This window comes from Furipterus horrens, unplaced genomic scaffold (assembly GCF_987537825.1).
Source record: "Furipterus horrens unplaced genomic scaffold, mFurHor1.1.pri manual_scaffold_8, whole genome shotgun sequence".
In the NCBI taxonomy this organism is placed as follows: Eukaryota; Metazoa; Chordata; class Mammalia; order Chiroptera; family Furipteridae; genus Furipterus; species Furipterus horrens.
The window spans coordinates 82,689,890-82,712,629 of NW_028327178.1; the positions used below are offsets into that span (position 1 = coordinate 82,689,890).

The window sequence follows — 22,740 nt, forward strand, 5'->3', positions numbered from 1 at the left end:
CCTACCTTCGTCCCTTCCTGTTTTCCTCTACTCCTTCCCTCCCTCCCTCCTTCCTTCCTCTTTTCTTCTACGAGGTTGGGATAAATACTCAGAAGACATTTATGAGGCCAGCTGTGTGGTTCATTTGAACGCTGGCTTTGAGATATTAAAAAGCCTTAATTTCTGTTGTTTTCATTATAATTTAAGTGTAAGAGTTTTCTTTTCCTAAAGGGATGTTAAGGCAGTTTCTTAAGTACATTTCTAAAGGAAAGTTAGACTTAGTAGAAACAGGGTCTTTTCAGCATATTTTTAATTTGATTTTTGTTTTGGTTTTAATCTTTTTTTAATTGTGATAAAATTTACATAACATAAAATTTACCATTTTAACCATTTTTATGTGATCAGTGGCATGAAGAACATTCACATGGTTTTAAAAAATGTATAGAACCTAGAGACAGACATTTTCAAAATGAAAAGATAAATTTAAGTTTTGTGTCTTTTTTTCCCAAATAATGTTCTTTCTGGCTTAAATAATCTGATAAATTGTAAAACAGTTTTCATAAGATAGGAATCGTTATTTCTCACTGACTCCTCCTGGTCCTATTGTTTGAGAAGCAAATCATTGACATAAAAAGTCACTTCTATGACTTATTTTTCTGTGTAGTCGGGCTGCCATGGAAACCGGAAGCATGTATTCAAGTCTTTGTTAACAGGAAGGACATTCTTTATGCTGTTTTCCTATTTCAGGTATTTGTATGAGTATTTTTATTTTCAAGCCCTTAAACCAAAGAAAACACCCTTCCTTCTACAATATTCATAGGTTTTGAAATGTACTTTTATAGAAGTTTCTAAAAATTACTGTCTGAAGTTGTACACTCTTTGCTAACAGATAAGAGAACTTAGCTTGCCACTTAGCTCACTCTCATGTCTATGGAATGAACAAATAAAGTAATATTTTCTTTACTAAATCCATTTATAGAGCAGGAAAAATCTATTTTGCGAAATGGAATTTTGAGACAACCGAACAACACATTTATCATTATACATAGCAAGATGCACTACACCACTAAGCTTAGTCACCTGGACACTGATTTTGAAATTATGGGCACAAGTGACCAAATCCAAGAACAGTGGGAAGTTCCCATGGATTATTTTATTGGTGCTTTGTCACTCATAAAATGGGGACAAGTACAACCTGTAGAGCTGGTTTCCAAAAGTCCATTTGATTCACAAGATGGAAGAAATCCTTTGCCTAGACGATGTACATTTTTCGGTTGTCACCCTTTCTGTGATTTAGACACCCACATATCTTTAAGTAGTTTGCAGATAGCTGAAAATGACCCTCTTTACTTTTGGCTGAGAGACACAGGGAAGAGAAAAATTTAAAAATCAATAGTAAAGCAATACTCAATAACTCTGTTAGCCAACTCAAGCATCCAGCTTTACTGGATTCTATAAACCCCATGTGTCTTCTCCCATTCTCCCTACTATAATACTGAGTTACTATTTAGAGCTCACTCATCTCGTCAGTTCAACCTTACCCAGCACACGCATAAATGGATTTTATTTAAGGATATCAATAATTGTCTTCCTTCCCGTCTTGACCCTCCCTTTTTCTTTCTCCTTGTCTTATTTAAAAATATCTTCCTCTGGGATCCTTTTTTTCCACCCAGGCAGGGTTTCATCTTCCATCTGTGCTACCATTAGACCTTGCTTGTCTCATGTTTCAACACTCATTTAAGCAGATTTTGTTCCCAACTGTATAATTTTATTACTTGCTAGCCTACAGATCTATAAAAGCTGGGACCTGTGTTTTACTTGTTAACTGCTCTGTCTCCAGTGTGTAACATACAGCAGGTGCACAATAAATATTCACTAAATGAATAAATACAATTTATGAGAAAGGTGGAAGTTGATAGCAAGGACTTGTGTGTTATATGTTTCCCTTAGAATATCAGATTCAGGTAAAGCCATTTATATAAGATTCCAGACACATAACCTCATATTACAATATGATAGTAAAACTCTAACTATTGTTTATTTACCAGCTGTGAATTAGGACTTCCTATTAAAGGGGACCATTTAATGAGATAATCCAAATAAACACAATTTATTATCATTACCAGTTGGATGTTAACACACAGAAAAAGGAAAAATATTTCAACGGAGCTGATTTCCTTGTCTCATTTTTCTTTTGCCCAGCTTGACTAATGAGGATACCTTAAAGCCTTTGGAGTCATTGGGTGAAAACATTTTGAAAAGATGAGTTAAAATGAGCATCATTAAAAGGTGAAGTGAAAGAGTATAGGGAAGACATGTAGAAGAAAATGAGGGGTGATCTAATTCCTTACATTTTAAGCCAAGGCTGAAAATCACAAGCCTATTCACATATTTTTCCCCCTAGATCTCATGATTTAGTGAAGTAGATGGAACAGATTGATTTTGTCCAGTTTGAGCAGAAGGAAGTCCAAGGTCCCATACTCTAAAGCTCATTCCCATTGTTTAAATACTCTTCTGTGAACCATTTCTGCCCACACCATCTTGAGAAGACACACACTTTTTTGTGTTCACAATCCACCTTTATACACTTTAATTATAGCATCCATCACAGTTTTCCCTTCATTTTTTATATTTCTAATTTTCTACTAGACTGAGTTTTTGAGTGAAGTGACTATATCTATTTAATTCCTTTGTGTCCCCAGCATGATGCCTGGCATGTAACAGTCACCTAATCAATGTTGTTGGATGAGGCCAGGAGATGGGACCAGACCTTAGGTCCTCTATCTGTAGTCCAGGACTTGGTCCACCACTTCATGCCTCCAACACAAAAACAGATTATCAGTGATTATTTGTTGCTATTATCAGAACTTTCTGCAGGGAAAATTAAGAAGGCCAATATAGTCTGGATTGGGCATATTATTTCAGAAAGTACAAAGTATTAGCAAACTTAAAAGTGGATTGATTCAATCCCTTTCTTGTATACAGAGAATCTCAAGAGGGAAGATATTAAAAAAAAACAAAAAACTTAATGGTAGTACTGGTGGTATTTGTATTTCCATATTCCATATATGGCTATGATATATCCACATACTAAATTAAAAATAATAAGAAAAAACACATAATGTAAGGAAAACACTTTGAGGATAATATGAGCATTTATTGAACACTTCCTGTATGCCAAGCATATGGTTCTATGAGTTTTACTTGATTGTTTTCATTTAATTTCAAGTCAACTCTTTTGGCAAGGTTAGTGTCCTACTTTTACAGATATGAACACTAAGAGCTGAGAGGTCACAAACCTTGTCTAAGATCCATGGTAGTAATTTGGGTGGATGGGTGGGGATTATGTTTGAACCCCGGTCACTGGATCCCATAACACACTGTGATCCAGTAAACAAAATGGTTACATCAGTTTTTAGATGTGGTTTCTATTTTCCTCTTATACATTTCTAGATTAAAGAATAATTCTATAACAAACAGGTATCTAACATTCAGAAAAAATCATTTAAAATATATTAATTTATTTCAGCAGAATCTAATAAATCAAGAGTCCACATACAGATATTATCTTAACAAAACAATGGATTATTTCTCAGCAAATTCAGGGTTTCAACCTATTCAAAATATTTTTCATCTAAAGCTATAAGCCAAAAGTAGAGTTAGCCATAGAGTACATAAAATAATTGGAGGTAAACTACTCATAATAAACCTCTTAATGTGCTTTTAAATGGAATTTTATTATTAGTGATTTTAAGAATCACAGCTACAGAAATGATTATATTTTTTATTTATATTTGGAATGTAAGACATAGGAGGAAGGCAAATCTTACAGTTATTTCATAAGGAATTCTTTTATTAGTTTAATTCATAGTATTCCTTAGTAAAATTTAAAGTATTATTTTAATCCAAAAGTACTATTTCCATTGGTATTGCCTATATGTTCACAACTATAGTAAACTTTATGATTTAAAAGGAACACATAGATTTATTCCTTATCTTCTTCATTAAAATGTAAACACATATGCCAATGCTGTGCCAAGACTACAAGTCCAAATGTCACTGAGCTCTTTTCAAGTTAATAAGCCTTAAATCAAAGGTAATTTGGTGCAAGTAAACTATTTTCAGCACTCAGAAACTTTGTGGGTAAAGTGCTAATTTTCTGAATATGCAAAGGTCTTCAAAGGTTTCCCTGGAAAATGTGTTTAGATTATTAATAGAAGGATAGTAATTGCTTTGTCTCTCTTTTTAGATACAGTACTACTTTTTAACAATTAAGGTAACTTGGACAAGCAACTGTAATCTCTAAAGGAGTACCCTCTAAAGGAATGTGTTATTCCAATGGATCATGCTGGCCAGGACACAAGTTCAAGTGCATTAATTATCCCTAACAATGTGCACAAAGATAATGTTTAAAAAATCTTAACAGGATATCCACTGTGTTTCTGGTAATGTATCTATTTACAGAACACAATTAAATCTAGTTTGAATGACCGCCGGGTATGAAATGAGGCTCCTGATATGCAGTACTATCTACCGTTTATATAACCCTTTCTTCTGTGTAGAATTTAAAACACCTCTTGTCAGTATATCCAGAATCTTTTTGCTAATTAGTGGATATTTTGTAGAGCCACTGTTCTGTAGTTATGAAACTACAACAAGGATTTGAAATATAGTCAGATTGCAGAAGTATTTATTTCCCAGCTCTGAGACTGTCTTTGCTTAAGATCTTTGAAAGCATTCTATTTCTCCAACTTCTCCAAGTAAAGCATACTTTATTATGAATAACGATCTTTCAAAACTTTATGATGGAGTTTGAGTATAGTGTTTAAAAATCTCCAATTTGTTTTCAGAAAATTGTCATAACATTTATCTTATTAAAGATAAATATATATTTTTTCAATTTAAACATAACTCCTGTTATTTGAGTCTCATTTTCCTTTTAAATTGTCTCCAGTTGACATTGGTCTGAAACCTGTAATAGACAAAGTGGGTTGTAAAAACTCAATTTCTGTGTATTGACTGAATTTTCAGAATCCAATTGTTTAGAAAATTTCAATTTATAGAGAATTGATTGATGGGTTTGACTTTCCATTCACTTTTATATTTTATTCCTTCTTTCCCTTCACTAGATTTATAATAATAACTTAAAGTTTTTGATCATTGTATGTCACCAGTAAAGGTAAAACCAGGAGCAAACACAGAGGAAAAAATTCAGTCTGCATCGTTCTAAATTAATCTCTCACACTGCTTTAGTGCTCGAACGCAGTGGTCTTTTTTCAGTTACTCAAAATGGTCAATTCTCCCCAGCCTCGGCGCTTTGCACACAATGTTTTCTTTTTCTGGAGTGAGCTCCCCTTTTTCTCAGTGGCACTCCTTTTGCTCATAGAATTCCCCCAAATTACAGGTGTAAGTCGAGGTGTTTGGCTAGCACCCCCAGACTCTATGGGCCTTGAATCCTGGGGCTTCATTTTGTCCACTACGGCCTTCTCAGTGCCTGAGAGCACACAGCAGGAGTCCAGGAAACACTTGCTGAGGGAGGAAGAGGCCCCGAACGGTTCTATCTTTCCTACTCCAAAGCATCTAATGAAAGAGCAATAATAAGCAAGTCTGATCATTGTATTTTACTTATTAAGAGAAGGTTCAAATATTTTGGAAGCTTTTCCACAGCTCTGCCCCAGGATTTGCAGCAGCAGCATCCTTTTTCACCGATAGCAGGAAACTGGTGCGGGGAAAGACACTCTTGTCTTTTCTTGTTTTCTGTTACCCACCAAAGTTGCTATTAAACTTAATTTTCCTGAAAAGTATTCATCACAAGAACTGAATGGTGAATCTAATAATGGCACTCACACTTTCCCATCATGTAATCACATGTTTAAGAATGGCTCAGTGCAATAGAACATTGCCAGTATGTTTCAAGAGGCTCAAGGGTTCTCCCTACAGAAGTGTTATCCTTGGGAAAGTGCTTATTTGTTGCTTAGACACCAGGGTAAAAATAATTTGTAATAGAAAGGAGAGTTCTGCATACAGCACGAGAAAAAAGGTTTATGCAGTACATTCCTTTCTTCCAGAAACAATGACAACAAATCATCTTAGAGCCAGGAATGTAGAAATGTATTGAAATAAAGGCAAAGTACTTTAGTTTAGGTGGTTAACATATATTGAGAGCCTTGAATATGTTGGGCTTTAAAAAAAGCATATCACATGCTTGTCCCTTCATCTACTTTGACACATATGAGCAATGTAGGCGGTCTCCGAACTGTTTGCATCCTGCATGCCTCTCAGCGAGTACTTTTCAAGCACAGCCCTGCAGAGCATGTATATATATCTCTTTATAAACATGGACTGCTATAACTTAGAACTCTTAAAACTAGAAACTTAAAAAGGATGAGATAAGATGAAGTTGGTATTTCAAATATCTTCCTAATCATAATCCATAATGATTAGCTATTATCTCAAGAGACACCAAGAAAGGATTTATTATTGAGAAGTTTAAATTCTTGATAATGTTAATATTTTTTGGCCAAGAGTCCTTCTAGATTAAAATATTGGAGTAAGGGAAGCAAAAGAAAATACAATTACAGTGACCCCACATATTGTAAATATTAACAAATATGTCCTATGTTTTTCTTAATTAAAAAAAACATATTTGGGTAGCCCTGGGGCAAGCTATATTTTAATATAATTACTCAAAGCTATTTAGTAGTGCTAATTTTAGAAAGGCAATATGCTCACCCTTGAAGATGGAAGACTACAAGCCTCTAAAGCGGTTTCAACTCGTTTCCGGTCTGCCGAAAACATGCGGTATATGCTGCAAAGTGAAAGCACAGCACGTGAGAGGCGTTGGAAAACAGCGCTCGGTGGTGTCATCAACCAAAAGCAACCCAATGAATCAAGCCTCTTTGTCATTCAGCTTTGAGGCATGAAAAGCTCCCCATTGCCCCATGCACTTGTTCTGAAAGACTGATGCATGTCCCTTTTATAATCCAAGTGTCTAATATAAAATCAATATTTTAAGAAAATGGTGATGACTCAATTACAAAGACATTGCACTAAATAGTCTCTAATATTAAGCACTAAAATAAATATCCTTGCCAACTCTACCCCCTTGCTGCTACTCATTGCTCTAAAGGTGTATGTCATTAATATTATTAATAATTATTATTTAACTTTTATATTAACAGGAGTCCACTGGTAGCTAATAAGTCAAAGGTTAAAGGTGTTTGGCTGGATATGATCTAAAAATGTGCTTTCTTTGGTCAGTAATTTAGCTCGTAAATATGTAACTTAAGTACTGGGCCATTTAATATAATAATCTGGATTCATCGATTCTATGGAAACATTAGAAAATCTAGAGTCTGGAGCCTACTAGCCCCACAGGAAATATGGTGCAGTTGCACTGTCACTGTCTCCTTTAGGTGGGATTTCACTCTTCAGTTTTTCTTCCTGATCCTGGCCATTGTCATCTTTTGTTTTCCCTGCCTGGCTTCAGATGACATTTGAGTTTGCAACCTCTGCTTTCAAGTTAGTGTCATCTCGGTATAAAGAGATACCATGGTCACCCAATTTCCACTCCTAGCATAGCTCTTAATCTCAGATGATCTTCTGGGTTATCAGCAAGATTCCCTCGACTCCATACACCCCCTTCTTGCTTTGGTGTTTCTTGAAAATGATGCTATAGGACAGGGAAGCCCCAGAAAACCTCTCTGAGGAAACCTGCTACACTGATGTGAACATGGAGTGTGAGGGAGGGTGGGCTGACGACATATTTCCAGGCTCCCATGTGGGCCAGTGGAGAAACAAAGCAGAGCCATGGCATGGATTCAAATCAACCTCAGAAGAAGAAAACAAATACTGGGAAATGCTCGTGCAGCTTACTTTTTGAGAGGAATGCGCCCTTCTGGAGTGACTTGCAGCTTAAGTTTAGTATAGCTGTTGGAGAAGCAGAAAACAAATGTTTAATTTTTTAAAAAGCTAATAAAATATAGTAGAAAAGCGCTCATGCATATGTACATTTTGCTGAATTTTTACAAACTGTCCAAGTCTCTGTAGTTGGCACTCAGCTTAAGAGACAGAACATTATCACACTAGTAGCCACCCTGAAGCCCCTCTCATCCCCTTCTAGAACCTACCCCACAAAAGAGAACCATGATCCTGACTTTAAACAACATAGATTATTTTTGCCTGTTTTTGCAGTGTATATAAATGGAAGCACATTCTTTTATGTCTGGCTTCTTTCACTCAATATTATGTTTTAGAGATCCATCCTTTTTTTATTTTTGCTTATAGTTGTAGCTTATACACTCACAATAATATTCCACTGTGTAAATATAACTGTATTTATCTCTTAACTGCTCTGGACATGTGGACAGAGAGAAGAAGAAGCAGAATTTCCAGACTCCACTGATGAGTGGGTAAAGTGGGACTACCACTTTAAGAAACTGCACATGGTATGACCCAGCAGTCTCATACAGAGTTGTACATGAAACAGAAATGCTCAAAGCATGTTCATTGAAAGACATGTTCTATGATGTCTGTGGCAGCTATTCATAGGAAGACTCCTATCTGGAATAGACATTACCAATAGATAATAAATGATTAGCCAAATAGATGTTTTACCATGCTGTTTCAGATGAAACATTTATCTCTGTGTTGCCTTCTGCTAACATTGCCTGGCAAAACAGATGTTCAAGAAATGTCTGTTAGATAAGGATGGTAAGATCAAAGATGGTAAATGAAAAGACAGAAAAAAAGAGGTAGAGGAAGAGGCATGTATGAAGGGTCAAACTCAAGGTGACAACTAAGGACATGACATGAGATGATGAGAAAGCATTTCAGTGAAGACCTGTGAGGTACTGACTCAGACTGAAAGGGATTCATGGAAGATTGAGAGAGAAATGTGGGCTGGAGTCTTAGGTCTGAAACGATGGGTATGGCTTACAGAAGAAGAGGGAAGAGAGAAAGATATTAAATAAAAGAAAGGAACACCTAGAAATACTTCCCCTTTGGTTTTAACTTCAAGGTTCCTAATCTCTTGGACATCCACAGCTTACAAAGTCAACACACCAAGTTTTTGCTGCTCATCCAGCAGAAATCATTGTTTTCCTTGGTCAAATAATTTTTAGAAAGACTGTTGTAATTCCATAGTGATTGGGTAATTCTGGTTTGCTTTCTTTCTTTGTCCTTTTTATTTTGCTCTTTCCTTTCCCTTTCTCTTCTTTCATTGACACTTACTGTGTCTGACTACAAGGACAGGAATCAAGACATCAGCTTATTGATTTGACTTAAGAGAAGTTATTATAATATCTATCAGAGATCTAAGAATCTGGAGAAATGAATACAACATGTTGTTCATTCTCTTCCTCAGATTAATAATTGATATGACACCGGCAGATGTAGAAGAAGAGGACAATATGAAATCAATAATTTTTGGGTCTGAGCACAGATGCCAGGATTTGGAAGTGTCTCCTTATTGTGTGTCAAAGGTATTGACATTCAGGGCATCTAAGGATAACACGGATGTACAATTCAAAGAGCAATCTTTCTTGGAAGTTTTCCAGTTTCAAACCCTGGAGAAATCAATTCTCTAACAAATCCCAAAGGGAAATTTATGTTTATCGAAGTGAGAAGCCAGTGCAGCCTAAACAAAAGACTCACAAAGGAGAAAGGAAACTGACTCAGGAGAAGCAACACCCTTAGCAATAAAATTAGAGCTACTTACGCTTTTTCCAGAAATGCATCCCTGGACATGTTTTGGGCCAGCAGATTTGTTGCCAAACTGAAGACCTCATTTGTCCATTCCTGGAACATGTAAATCACACTTGTATTAGCTTAAATACTGTATGATCATTAGACACATGTTTAATGAGGCCACCAGGAAGACTAATTAACTCAATTTGTACGCCTAAAGGTATTTTTTTTTTTGTTGTTGTTGTTAAAATGACATAATTAAATTCAAATCCCCAAGTGACTGTTCCTTTCTTAAGAAAATGTTCTTTACATATAAACAATATTTTTCTGCTTTTTAACAATCTCTACTGATAGATAGGAAAGTGTTATGTTGTCTTTCAGTAACTAAACACTTTTTCCTAGTCTTCTTTATTATACCAAGAGATAAAGAGTTATAGAAAAGGTTAAAATATAGTCAAATATATTTCAACACACCTGCAAATGTAACTGTCCCACTTTACTATTCAAGCCAAAGCAGCTATACCAGGGATCTTTAAATGGTAATTACAGTTCTAGGAGTTCTCTAAACCAATTGCAGTCATGATGTCATACAGCAGCCAATACTCTCTCTCTCCAGGTTCTGGCAATTCTTTGCTTCTTCCTAATCTTAATCCCCACCTCACACCATTCACCAGGGATCTCACTTGGTTTTCAAGAAAATGGAAAAGAGGAAATCTAAAATAAAGGCAAAGTCTATTCTGGATGATAATTTTGAACACACAATCAACATTCTAGTCCAAAAAAGAAATTTCTCTAAGAAATTGGACTTCAGAGCTGAGTAACCTTAATATCCAATGTTATTGCTGACTTGGCTTTCTCCTCAATGAAATCATGTTCTTTAGTTCAACATTTTTTACACCTAATTTTGTTATTTCCACTGCTGTTTCTTGGTCTTTTGTTTTCTCTCTCCTGACTTAAAGCAATGATAATTAAGACACCATTATGTAATTCAGTAACATTTGATGTAGGACTTGGGAGCATGGAGTAATGGGAAAGAGAGAAGGGCGTTCTAAACAGAGAAAACTGGGGGAGGGGAGAAGTTAGCTCACAAGGCAGGACTTGGAGGGAATGGGAAGTAGTCTAATATAAAGTGAAAAAGAACGGGGAGTTGCAACAACAACAAAAGAAAAGTAAAATAGAGGCCAGGGTATAAACAGCATTTAATGTCCATTCAGGTATTTGAAGGCGATTTAGCAAAAGAATATAATATAACCAAAGTGCTTTTACTTTTTAGTGCATCAGGTGAGGGGACTATGGTCTAGACTGTGTATTAGGGAGATTATGTGGCAGTCGTGCCAAAGATGGATTTGAGGCCGAGAAACCAAACAGGGGAACTCAGTTAGTAAGTTGTAACAGTCCAGGCCAAACAGAGGGAACTCAGTTAGGAAGTTATAGCAGTCCAGGTGTGGCTTTGAACTCTATATTCTGTTGGTGGAGGGCTTGAGAAAGACAGCACAGAATAATGTGAGTGAAGCCAAATAATGACAACCAAACTGGATGTATACACAGAGAATCATAGAAATAACTTAACAGCTTTAAAATAAAGTTTCCTCCAATCAGATCTTAAATTAAGGGTAATAATTACTGAAACTGATTTTAAAGATATGATTCTGGCTTAATATTTTCTGGGTTAAGGATCAAGCTTTAGACATTTCTAACTCCTTGGCAACTTTATAGGTTGGTAAAAGTATTTATAATTGAGGGCACCGTATCATTTTGTATGCTTACTGGGGCCTATTCCACACCAGAAATAGGTACAGTGAAGGAATTATAAAGAGTTGAGGAGACTTAACTGTTCTGAACTTTGGTTGAAAACTAAGGCCTATATTATGTCCAATCCAATAGAAATACAGGGTAGGACAAAAGTAGTTTTATAGTTGTGAGTACATGAAACAGAGAGTTTATTCTTGTATTATTATTTATTAATTAATTATTATATTTTCCATGCAAAACACCCTTACAATGTGAACTACATTTAATTTTCTAGGAGCCACATATTTGGAAAGGTAAAAAGAAGCAGGGGAAACTGATTTTAATAATATATTTCATTTAACCCAATATTTAAAAAATATTACCATTATTATTTATCATGTAATCAACATAAACATTACTGATATACTTTACATTCTTTTTATGTGCCAAGTCTTTGAAATGAGGTGTGTGCATTTTACACCTATAGCTCATCTTGATTTGCATTGGCAACCTTTTAAGTGCTCGATATAGCCACAGGTGTGCTGGCGGCCGTGGCTGCCACATTGGCCAGTGCAGGTCTTCTAGATCCTTTGCCCTTTCCATGGATCCTTTAAGAAGCCATCAGTAGGAGAGCATCATCCTTACCTTCACTACACAGACACAGTCAGCTCACTAAGAAAGTAAGGCATCATTTATTTTCCTTACATTCTCAGAATGTGACCATCTCAATTTTCAAGTATGGAATTATTAGAATCCATTGGCCTCCTGCAACCTTTGAAGATACACAAGAGATGTAACCCAAGCTGAGCCAAAGGTCCAGGAAAAAAGCAGTAACCAAGAGAACTTTATTTATTTTAAATTTCTTTATTTCTTTATATATTTATGTATTTATGTATGTATGTATGTATTTATTATTTGTTGTTGTTCCATTTATTTATGCATCCATCATTTGATACTCCTATGTGTCCTGACTGGGAATCAAACCCGCAACCTTGGCATATTGGGACAATGCTCTAATTAAATGAGTTACCCGGCCAAGGTGGAGAACTTTAGCAATAACCTAGCTCTTGGTTTGGTACCGGTCTCTATTTCACATTAAGCTAAAACAATGTGTCTTACTTTGGATTCCCTAATAGCAAATCCTGAGACAAGAATTTATGAGTATTATTGGGTTTAGTATAAAGTGCTCCCTGAAACACTACAGGAAAGCAAGCAGAGCTGGGAAGGGAAGAAGGCAGAAGGGTGTCACATCAAAAACAAACTCCGACAAATGCTAACTTTGGCTTAATTCTTTCCCATGTGGATCATCCTCAAAGTTGAGTTTTCTGACCAGGGGCAAGGAACCCGGAGTATGGCATCTGTGCCTGTTCATCTTGGTTAAGGCTGCTGGAGGGGGTGGAAACCCGCAGGCACTTCCTACCTTGATAGCAGGCAAAAAGGGTTCCAGCACCCAGAGAGAGCGGTCAACAGAGACACAAGTGCTAGTTGTTGGGAGTAAAAGTCAACCAAGGTGATGTGTTTGGAATGGCAAATGAATCAGAGGGGACAGGGCAGAGCATTGCTAGAACCTGCTATAACAGGATAACGTATTTCAAGACTTTTGGGTACCAATGTAGCTACATTATGTAAGCAAGAGATGCTCAACCAAAGGCTTGAGAATATTGGTTGACATACATGTTTTAGAGCAGTGCTTCTCAAACTTTCATGTGCACACAGATCTCTGGGGGTCTTGTTGAAATGTAGGGGCTGGCACAGGACATCTGGGGAGGGGACAGAGAATCCATATTTCCTACAAGCTCCTAAGTGAGGTCTATGCTCGACCGTACCACAGAGGAGCAAAATTATAGAGTCGACTTGCAACATTGACTAAAAAATTTTTAGAATTGTAGGACCTCAGGCTGCACACCAGACCTTCTGACTCAGAATCTGCATTTTTTCATGAAACCCTTATATTTTTATGCATATTAAAGCGTGAGCATACTGCTGGGCCCGTGACAACATTTTGAATAACAAGGTGTTCCAGGAAGTATTATTCTAATCTTTGTCTACTCAGTTTCCAAGCAAATAAAGAAATTACTTTGGTTATTAGTTTTAGAAAAACCAAAAGCCCATAAGGCTGTATTAAGACCACCAAGGCTAAGGAGATGTGCCCAGAGCAACTTAAAGGAGCCCCTTTTCATCATGAGATGACGGCATCCTTTCCTGCAGGGCAGACAGATCTGACCCTGGAAGTACCATCAATCCAGTGTTGGGCCCTAGTTAGTTTGGCATTAGAACAACAGTTGCATATTTAATATGGAGGATTTGTTTTCTACTTGCAGAGACAAAGTTCTGATGATTGCCACTAAGCTTGGTTCAGCCCCTGCTATTTAAACCCTGAAGCTCTTTTAAGTGACATTTTCTGCCTTGTGATCAATCTCTTCTCATAAAAGGGATAGCAGAGACCCAAACTAGAGAAAATGGATCTAAAAATCAACTTCTGTGGAGGTTCATCTGGAGTTTAAACATGCGTATTTGAATATTACATCTGTGAGATTATTTCTGCAATTCCCTTCCCCCCGGTTCCGGTGCAGTTGATGAGATATCAGTCTCTTCCCTATTACAGAGATCAAGTTTTCCTACCACGTCACCAAGTTTATTTCTAAAGCTTTTTAAATTCTGTCATACTTAGCACAGGATTTATGTGTTTAATACTATCAACAATTATTTCACGACTCTCAATTACTTTCATAGATATTGTTTGAGTGTTTACTGTGCACTGAGCTAAGTTCTTTGCATCCAACATTATAATTCTTGCAACAATTCTCTAGGAGGTAGGTACTGCTTTTAGCTTCATTTTACAGATAAGCATTCAGCTTCATAGCACTTATAAAACTTCTGTCCTCGGAGCTAATAAAAGTCACAGTTGGGATTAGATCACTTGTTTCATGGGCTCCAATACTTATACTCTTAGGTACTCTGCTTTCCATCATTTTGTCATAAAGAATTTTAGGGTTGCTGATACAGATAATTCAACAAGATAAAAAGATAAGTAAATCCACTCAATTGTTTTCTGTACAAAACACCGATTTAGCACTTACTATAGGCTAGGCATGGTTCTAAGCACTTTTCAAACAATTTACTCATTTACTTTTCGCAACCACCCTATGAGATATATAGTATTATTATCATTCTATTTTACAAATGGTAGAGGGGAAATGTCAGGAGGGATGATAAGATGGACAGAGGGAGGAGGTCAGTCCCAAAATGCAGGTCTAAAGCCTTGAACTTTGATAGATTCAATTCAAACTTGCTTATCCAGAAAGAGAGTCAATCATAACATGAATCACAATTCACCTAGATCCAAATACTCAACCTGTAGCAATTCAACAGAATTTCTAGTTCTGAGAACAAAAGTTCCTCCATTGGAAATTCACCTCTTAACTTTTCATCCTGACTTATGACCGCAAAGAGTATACTGACAAAGATGGGCCTTCTGGAAAAAATATAATTCTTTCAGATATTTCTGTTTTCCATTGTATTGGTCCACACTATCTTTAATATTTTAATGTATTGACTTTATCTTCCTTTTTTTCAACTTTACATATATTTGGTACAATAAAAATAAAGAGAACAGTGTAACTAACACAGATCTAAATTTAACAAATGTCAACATTTTGCCATGTTTGTTTTAATACTTAAAAAAATATGTACATACTTAAGACGTTACAATGCAGAATAATTCTATGCTCTGCCTCTCCCCAGCTCCATTCTTTTCCTTCTCCAAAGAATCAAGCTCTTCTTTGATAGGTAGGTACCAATACCATCTATTTTCATATAGAATTATAAGGAGAAGGGTATAGGTCAGGGTTCAGCAAACTAAGGCCTGAGGGCTAAATCCTGACTGTTTTTGTAAAGGAAGTTTTATTGGCATACAGCCACACTCACTCATTTATGTATGGTCTCTGGCTGCTTCCATGCTACAATGGCAAAGTTGAGTATGAGTAGTTGTAACAGAAATTCCAAGAGTGCAAAGTATTTACTATTGGGCTCTTTACAGAAAAAGTTTGCCACTCTCTGGTATGGGACCCTGCAAGTTTAAAATACTATATAAATTATATCATATTGTATGTATCCTTTGGCTAATGGATATCTGCAACCAATATTATGTCTTTAAACTATGTCCTTGCTTCTGCATGTTGATGTATTTAATTAATTTTAACTACTATACTATTTAACTGTAGGGATGTACAATTTATTAATCCATATTTTTATTGACAAATATTGTTTTTCCCTTCAAAATGGTTTGTTTGCACAAACATCCTTCCTGTTGCCTTAGGCCACATCTAAGAGACTCACTAGATGAATACCCTGATGAATTCTTAGAATCCATTCATCTTTCTAGCACTAGCTGCTGCGACTTATTCACCGAAGTGGCAAGGACACTGTGGTTTCCTATTGGCAGTGACCTTTGATTTTCCCGTGTTCTCAAAAACTTGCTTTATCAGACTTCCAGAAAATTCTGCAAACCTGATGGAGCAGTATGGGCCCCTGCGCAGGTCTTAACTGGCATCTCTAGTTTACCAGCATAGCTGAGCATTGTTTTATACATGCTGGGCTGTTCCACTTTCTTTTCTGCAAATTTTCTGTTCACATTCTTAACCCTTCTGATTTTAGGATATTTGTGCTCATTGTCTTTAAAAAGGGTAAGGTTTTTGTTTGTTTATTTGTTCGTTTGAGGTTTGAGTTCAAACACAGACCAGTGGTCAGTGTCAGTCTTATTGATAGAAAAGTGCCACATAACGACTGCATGTTGTAAATGGCACCCATAATGTCATGGCACTGAGGTGCCCAGACCATGGCTTGGCTAACACCAGGCATTTAGAGTTACAGAGAAAAGGCAGGGTATAACCTCTGCTCTTAAAAACATGTATTCATTCAGAGGATTCTCTGGGAACACAAAAACATTCTAAAAGGAATACTGAATCTCTCTCTCTCTTCCTATAGATATATGTAAATAATTATACTACATAATTACATAAATAATTTTGAGTCAATAGTTACCTAAATGAAATAAAAAGAGTGACAAATGATTATCTAAAAGTAGATTATTTCCAAAATGCCTTATTAGGAAGCCTCAATTTACTGTATTTAATTAATTTTAGCAGGTTCTGGGAATAAATAAGAATTCAAAGCAACCTATTTTAATATTTATAAGACGTATACAGGTTCTAGCCATTTTAACAGTTTTCTATTTATTTTTTATTTATTGGTAAACCTCTACTGCTGTCTCCGATAATGGTGTCATTCCCATAACCTCTGCTCCTAAGTGGGTCATGGTTTGGGATTTGAATAAGAACACCACGGCTCATTCAGAGTTGCAGTGCCTGGCTGAGCACATCTCTCACCTACTGGCATGCATCAAGATTTGTCTTGCCAAGCATTTGTCCTAATGGCACAGTAAAGCATTTTTTCATGGTGAAAGATGGTATATGAGCTATGAAGACTTTCATTAGAAATAGAAGGGACTGTCCAAGAAGTCACTGCATTTATGATACTATATAGAGCACTTAGAATTTTGGTAAAGTTGCTGGTACAGTTTTTCTGTATTAGCTGGCAATGAAGGTCTTATATTTTGAAGCCAAAATGTTTTCATGCTTATCTAATACTTAAAGAGAAATGGCTGTCAAATATAATATAGAAAGCATATTAGACACCAATATTATCTTCATGGGGAGAGTAGACAACCATACTATTCAAATAATATAATATCAAGTAAGGGTGCATAATTATATTCAGACTACGTGACTCAAATGTCTTCGGGATACAGTTGACAGAACCACAACTCAGACTAGCCTAGGAAATAGGAGAATCTATCCTGAAACTGAAGGGAAAACTGGAAAAACTGTAACAAAGGAATATATTCATAATACAAAATCGTTGGGAATCTGGGGCCTGAAGGCCAGGAGGAATTTCTTTATTGCTTTTTCACTGCTCCCTCTTCCTGAGGGCATTTTTTCCCTACCAACCAGTTTCTTCCCCAGGGCCACCAACTATATACCAAGAGATGTCACATACAGTACCACCCACTAGCAGAGAGAGTGATTTCTCACCCACAAAATAAAAAATCCTGGGGGAGATCTCTAACTGATGTACTTCCAGAATAATCAAGCTAATAACACAATAGTATCCATAAAAACCAAACAATTGGAACCAGGAGGAGCAGGGAGCAGAATCATGGAAGATATAGAAAAAGCACTTATATGCATTCATGAGTACTGTGGAAAAGCAGACAAAAGAAGTATACGTTCCCATAGTGCTGTGTCCCATTATTTTTTATAAAATAGACAATAAATTCATACTAGTTGACCTGTGATAACTGCATGAATGAATAAATGTAAATAAAAAAGAACTACATTCATACTTTATAGCTTATGCCTTTTCAATTTATTTTAATGTTTCTCTATTGTTATGAGTATTCAGTCACTATTCTTGGCTACGGGCTTGTGATTATGGCTTTACACATTTCTCATTTTAAGTTGAACTACACTAGAATAGTTATAAAAACTCTTGGAGTACTATGTGTAACCTGAGGCCAAGGGGAGCTCTCCAATTAATAAAGTACAGAAGCTTCAATATTAGGGCTTAGGGCAGTTATGCCAACTACATAGACATGCTTTGTGCTTTGTTTCATGGTTTGGACTATATGATGAAAAGCTGTTGCCTGTCTGTCTTTCCCAAGATAAGTGAACCACTGCTGTGCTAAATGGTACCCTAACGGTCTTAGGAAGTGTCCACATGCCTGCAAGTGCAGTATAGAAGATGTAGCTCTTAGAGGGTGCAAACACTCACATTTGAGAGGTGTTAGGTCTAGAGTATCCCTAGTTCTCTTTCAACACCTCTTGATATTTCCCTAATGAATGGAAAATTTGTATGTGGTGAAATCAAGTTAAAATGAATGTTAAGAGAATTCAAAAGGAAAAAATAAAACCCCCAATAGAGCAACATCCATGGCACAGAACAGAAGAAAAGAGAAAGATGTTTTGCTTAGGCTGTTTCCATGATGAGAGGTTATCAGCTATATCATTGTGAATCTCAGGTGCATTTTGAGCATCCGCTGAGGAGACACCCTCTGCTCCCTTAGCTAGCTTGCTGAGTCACTTCTCCTCTGTCCAACTGAAAAAATGCTAATGCATGCCCACATATGAAACTCCAAAGGTTCATTACTATGGCTTTCATGTCAATCTGCTATATTCTTGAAATGGTTCTTCCCAAAAGCCTCGTGTCACTTTGTGACAACACTTGCTTTTATGTCTTCTGAGCATAGCAGTATCAATGCTAATTATTACTTTGGTTGAATCTGCCACGGTGCTGCGTACTAAAGAAAATAAATGTACTTAAGCAGGGTCTGGAAGTATAATTGATACTACTGTTTATTTTATAAAAAAGTAATTCTATTCAAAGAGATCAGATGAAAAAAATTTTAAAAAAACAGCTAATTTCTTTAGCAAGGTGTACATCAAGTGGAAAAAAAGGAGCAATCACAATTTCTTGGGAGTTAAATGGTGCTGCCTAGTCATTAAATAAAATGTGTCTGACAAAATTAAAACTATATTCCTTGAAAATTAATTAGTAAACTACATGTAGGACTTCTTATTAATTTGTAGCTTAATATATGAAATTCTGCTAAAATATCATTTTTCTCACTTGGAAACCCATTTGTTTTAAATTATGTTAATTATGCCTTCTATGTTTATTTTAAACTTTTTGCAAGCTAAATTTCTCCCATTCACATGAAGGGGTCTTTGGTTCTTGGTAAGTGAACCTATCCTGTTAGTCCTCCCTCTACTATGAAAACTATTCTTTGCCTGGGCTCTAATCACCTCATGTATGGTATCCCTCACTGCCTATGGAGGCTATAGAAGACTGTTTCTCTTCTAACTTAAAATTAAAATATGAGTATTGGTTAATTTAATGCTCCTTTCTGACCTTTACATTGTTGATGCTTTTGCCAGTTTATTTAAAAGTATACTTTATTGGATTTCAGAACCCCACTCTGCCACTCGCTAGCTGTGAGACCCAATGCTAAGTGCTAGCTAATATCCATTTTCTCCTCTCCTAATGGAAACCTGACATTATTTAGGCTAGAAATACATCCAACTGAAAAATTTGCATTTTCTAACTTGCCCAGTAGCTGGGGTAGCAACGTGACACCTGATAAATTACATGTTAGCAGAAGTCTGCTGCAAAGCTCTAGGAAAGTGTGGTTTCCTGATGTAGGTCCTCATTTCTTTTCGTTGTCGGGAACACAAATGGAAGGACTGGAGCTGCAGAGGCATCCTGATCTGGGAGGGAAAGACCACAAGAATTGCAAGGTCTTGGCCTTGTTATTCTTGAGCCACTGAATCAATGCCACAGCTACCCACCTGCCTTCATGCTTCCTGCTGCATGAGAAGAGACTGCAAACAAAAAATCCTCGATTTCTTCGTTTGCTTAAGCCACTATTTGGTTTAATTTTCTGTTATGCAAGGCTGAATGTAACCCCTGCCCAACAGAATCATCTTGGACAAGTTTTTTTTTTTTTAACCTATCCAAAATTCATTTGCTATATAAATTAAACCTAATAATAGGACTTCACAGCGCTGTTATGAGAATGAAGTGAGGTAATTCGTGTTAAATGCTTTGACCAGTACCAGCCACAGCAAATTATTAAGTGGTAGCAATCTAAAAAAATATTATTTATCAAAGAAACACATACATAATTTAAAAAAAAATTGTCCAGAAGGGTTATAACAAAAGTCCATGATTGCCTTTGGCACCATTACCATAGCTCTGCTTCTTGAAAACTATTTTCAGCATTTCTATTTCTGGCAGTACTTCCATATAGCTGAAGAATATATTTGCATGGCTTTTTCTTGATTGGCTGATTTTAGAATTTATTACTACCCCGCTCTGATTGATGAGGCTTTAAGTCTGTTATCTCATCTCCTATTGCCTTTTGTCCTTTCTCCTGATGGGTTGAATTACTAGTGTTCTTTCCCCAGCCACTTCTACAACCTCAAGCAATGTACTTAAACCATTTCTTGATCACCAATGAGAGATAGCATCCCTTGGCTTCTCTGTGAGAGGACACTTAACAACCAATCCTTTTACCTCCAACTCTTATTACCTTACATTTACTTCTAAAATTTCAAAGTTGAAATGTTTTTATCTTGTTCAGTATCCATAACTGACTTCAAATATTTGCATATAAATTGATTCTAAATTTTTAAAACCAAGAAAATAAATATTTACATGATTACAAAAATGCAAATACAATTTTCTGCAGGGCTGTGATTATCTTACTTGTCACAGTTCAAACACCAAGAACCACATGGCTTTCCAAAGGGAACATTTCCAATATCAAGATATTATCAATCTTTTTTGACTGCTCCTCTAGTTGTTGAAATTCCTGCATGCTTTTACCATGGCTTATATTCAGATAATATATTTCTTATAAATTTATCCCTCCTTCTACCTTAATCTTCTTTTGGGGGAAAGAAACAGCCTTTTTTTTTTCTTCTTCATTTATCAAATATTTTCTAGCTTCTTATTCACGTTACCTGAACTTGTTCCACTCCTATAGTTGCTATTTCAATTTTAAGACCTCTCTTTAGCTTTCATATATCTCCTTGTGTTATGTCTCTCATAGTTCCCTCTTATGTTTTCTCCTCTTCATTGGCTATTGCATTCGATCGATTGTGTGTGCATCTCTAATTTTCTCTCTCTTATTGCCATCTTTTTGTCCTTTATTTTTTGGTTATTTGTTTGGTTCTACGTTCTGGGAGAGTTCCCTTCACTTACAATAGTTGTGCAAAATTTTGATTTTCACTCTATTATCTGATTTTTTATTTCTGAGAAAACGCTATTTTTTGTTAGCTATTTTTTGTAGCATCTTGTTCTTATTTCGTGGATATAATATATTGAAAACTTTCTCTGAAGATACTTTCTTTTTAAAAAAATTATTTGTTCCTCAAATTATCCCTATATATTCTATTAACATTTCATTTTTGTTTATCTTGGCCGCCTTTATCTTTCAATGGTGTAGTTTTTCTCAATAGCCTGTGAATATTTTGTTCTTAGTTCATATTTTAGGCTAGAGCAGTGAATTGCTGACAGGGAGCCCTGAGTATGTAAGTCAGACTTACTGGCTTGCAGGCTTCTGTTCAGGGTAAGCATGTGGGTGCCAGCTGCGGTGGTGTGGTTTCCATAAATACTAGAATGAGAAGAGCTTTATACTCTGGAACCTTTAACTCCAATGCTTGCCACCAGGATTATTTTCAGAGTTTGTTCAGTTCCACAAAAGGCAAACCCTCCGTTTTTATCATGAGAAGTGATTGGTTACCAATTATTCTACACACAGAGCAAGAAGAGGGAGTAGAAAGTTGGACGGTTTTGTCCTTATCCCTTTAATTGACATCATCATCACCCATGACACTTACTCCACAATCTGCTGGGACGGTAGTACCCAAGTCTGGAGCCTCTCTCTATCTATCTGAGCAAGTCAGTGACTTCCTTGGCTGTAGCCCTATACATGATTTATATTGCAGTTTTGCCACTTTATCAGGTATTCTCCTCTCTCCATTTTCTTCTGCAAACTCATTGAAATATGTTATTTCCTACTGAACCATCCCATTCTCTTCATTACTGGGTTTTTATGTTCCTTTACCATAATTTTAACTGCATCGCAAGAGAGATAAGAGGTCACACCTGTGTTCACACTGCTGTTTTGGGGCAAGTTCTATTTTAAATTTTATGTCCAAAACCAATTTTTGATTTCCCTTCCTATCTGGCTCTCTATCTCAAAAAGAGCTGAGCTCAGCCTTAGCAGCCTCCTTCTCTCATGCCATGTATCTCATCCATAGCAAATCTTTTGGCTTAAATTCAAAAAATCTCCAGAATCAACCATTTCTTAATACCTCTACCCCTAGCATTGTTATCTTTGTGTTTCCATTTCTGTACCCCCTTCTGTCACTTTTTACAGTATAGCCAGGGAAATCCTGTTAAAATATCACACCAAATCAATTTCTTGCTCAAAATGATGCAGTAGCTACCCATGGAAGTGGGAGTAAAGCCAACTTCTTATAGGGGTCATCTCTCTTTAATTGGGTCACTTGTCACTCTTTTCCAACCTCTCTGACTCATCTCTCCCTTCCAGATACATTGGGTGGCATGAAATTTCATCATGCTGCTCAGAATGATATGTAATTAAAGAAACTTATCAGTGCTTATTTATGCAATTTTTCATTCAATATTTTTGAAATGTGGTTGACTGAGGGTAATGGAAACCATGGGTAAAGTTGGGGATGGGACTACTATATATAC

The 22,740-nt window shown here is 36.3% G+C and overlaps 1 protein-coding gene across 1 annotated transcript in view; it reads right to left on the reverse strand.

Annotated features, from left to right (window-relative positions):
- Window positions 1-22,740, reverse strand: part of PLCB1 (phospholipase C beta 1) — a 637,895-nt gene that overhangs the window by 188,320 nt on the left and 426,835 nt on the right. Inside the window, exons 5-7 of the mRNA XM_090286059.1 lie at window positions 9,698-9,777; window positions 7,855-7,908; window positions 6,712-6,787 (exon numbers count right to left, since the gene is read on the reverse strand). Of these exons, the coding sequence (XP_090142185.1) occupies window positions 6,712-6,787; window positions 7,855-7,908; window positions 9,698-9,777 (210 nt within the window). The remainder of the gene's footprint in view (window positions 1-6,711; window positions 6,788-7,854; window positions 7,909-9,697; window positions 9,778-22,740) is intronic.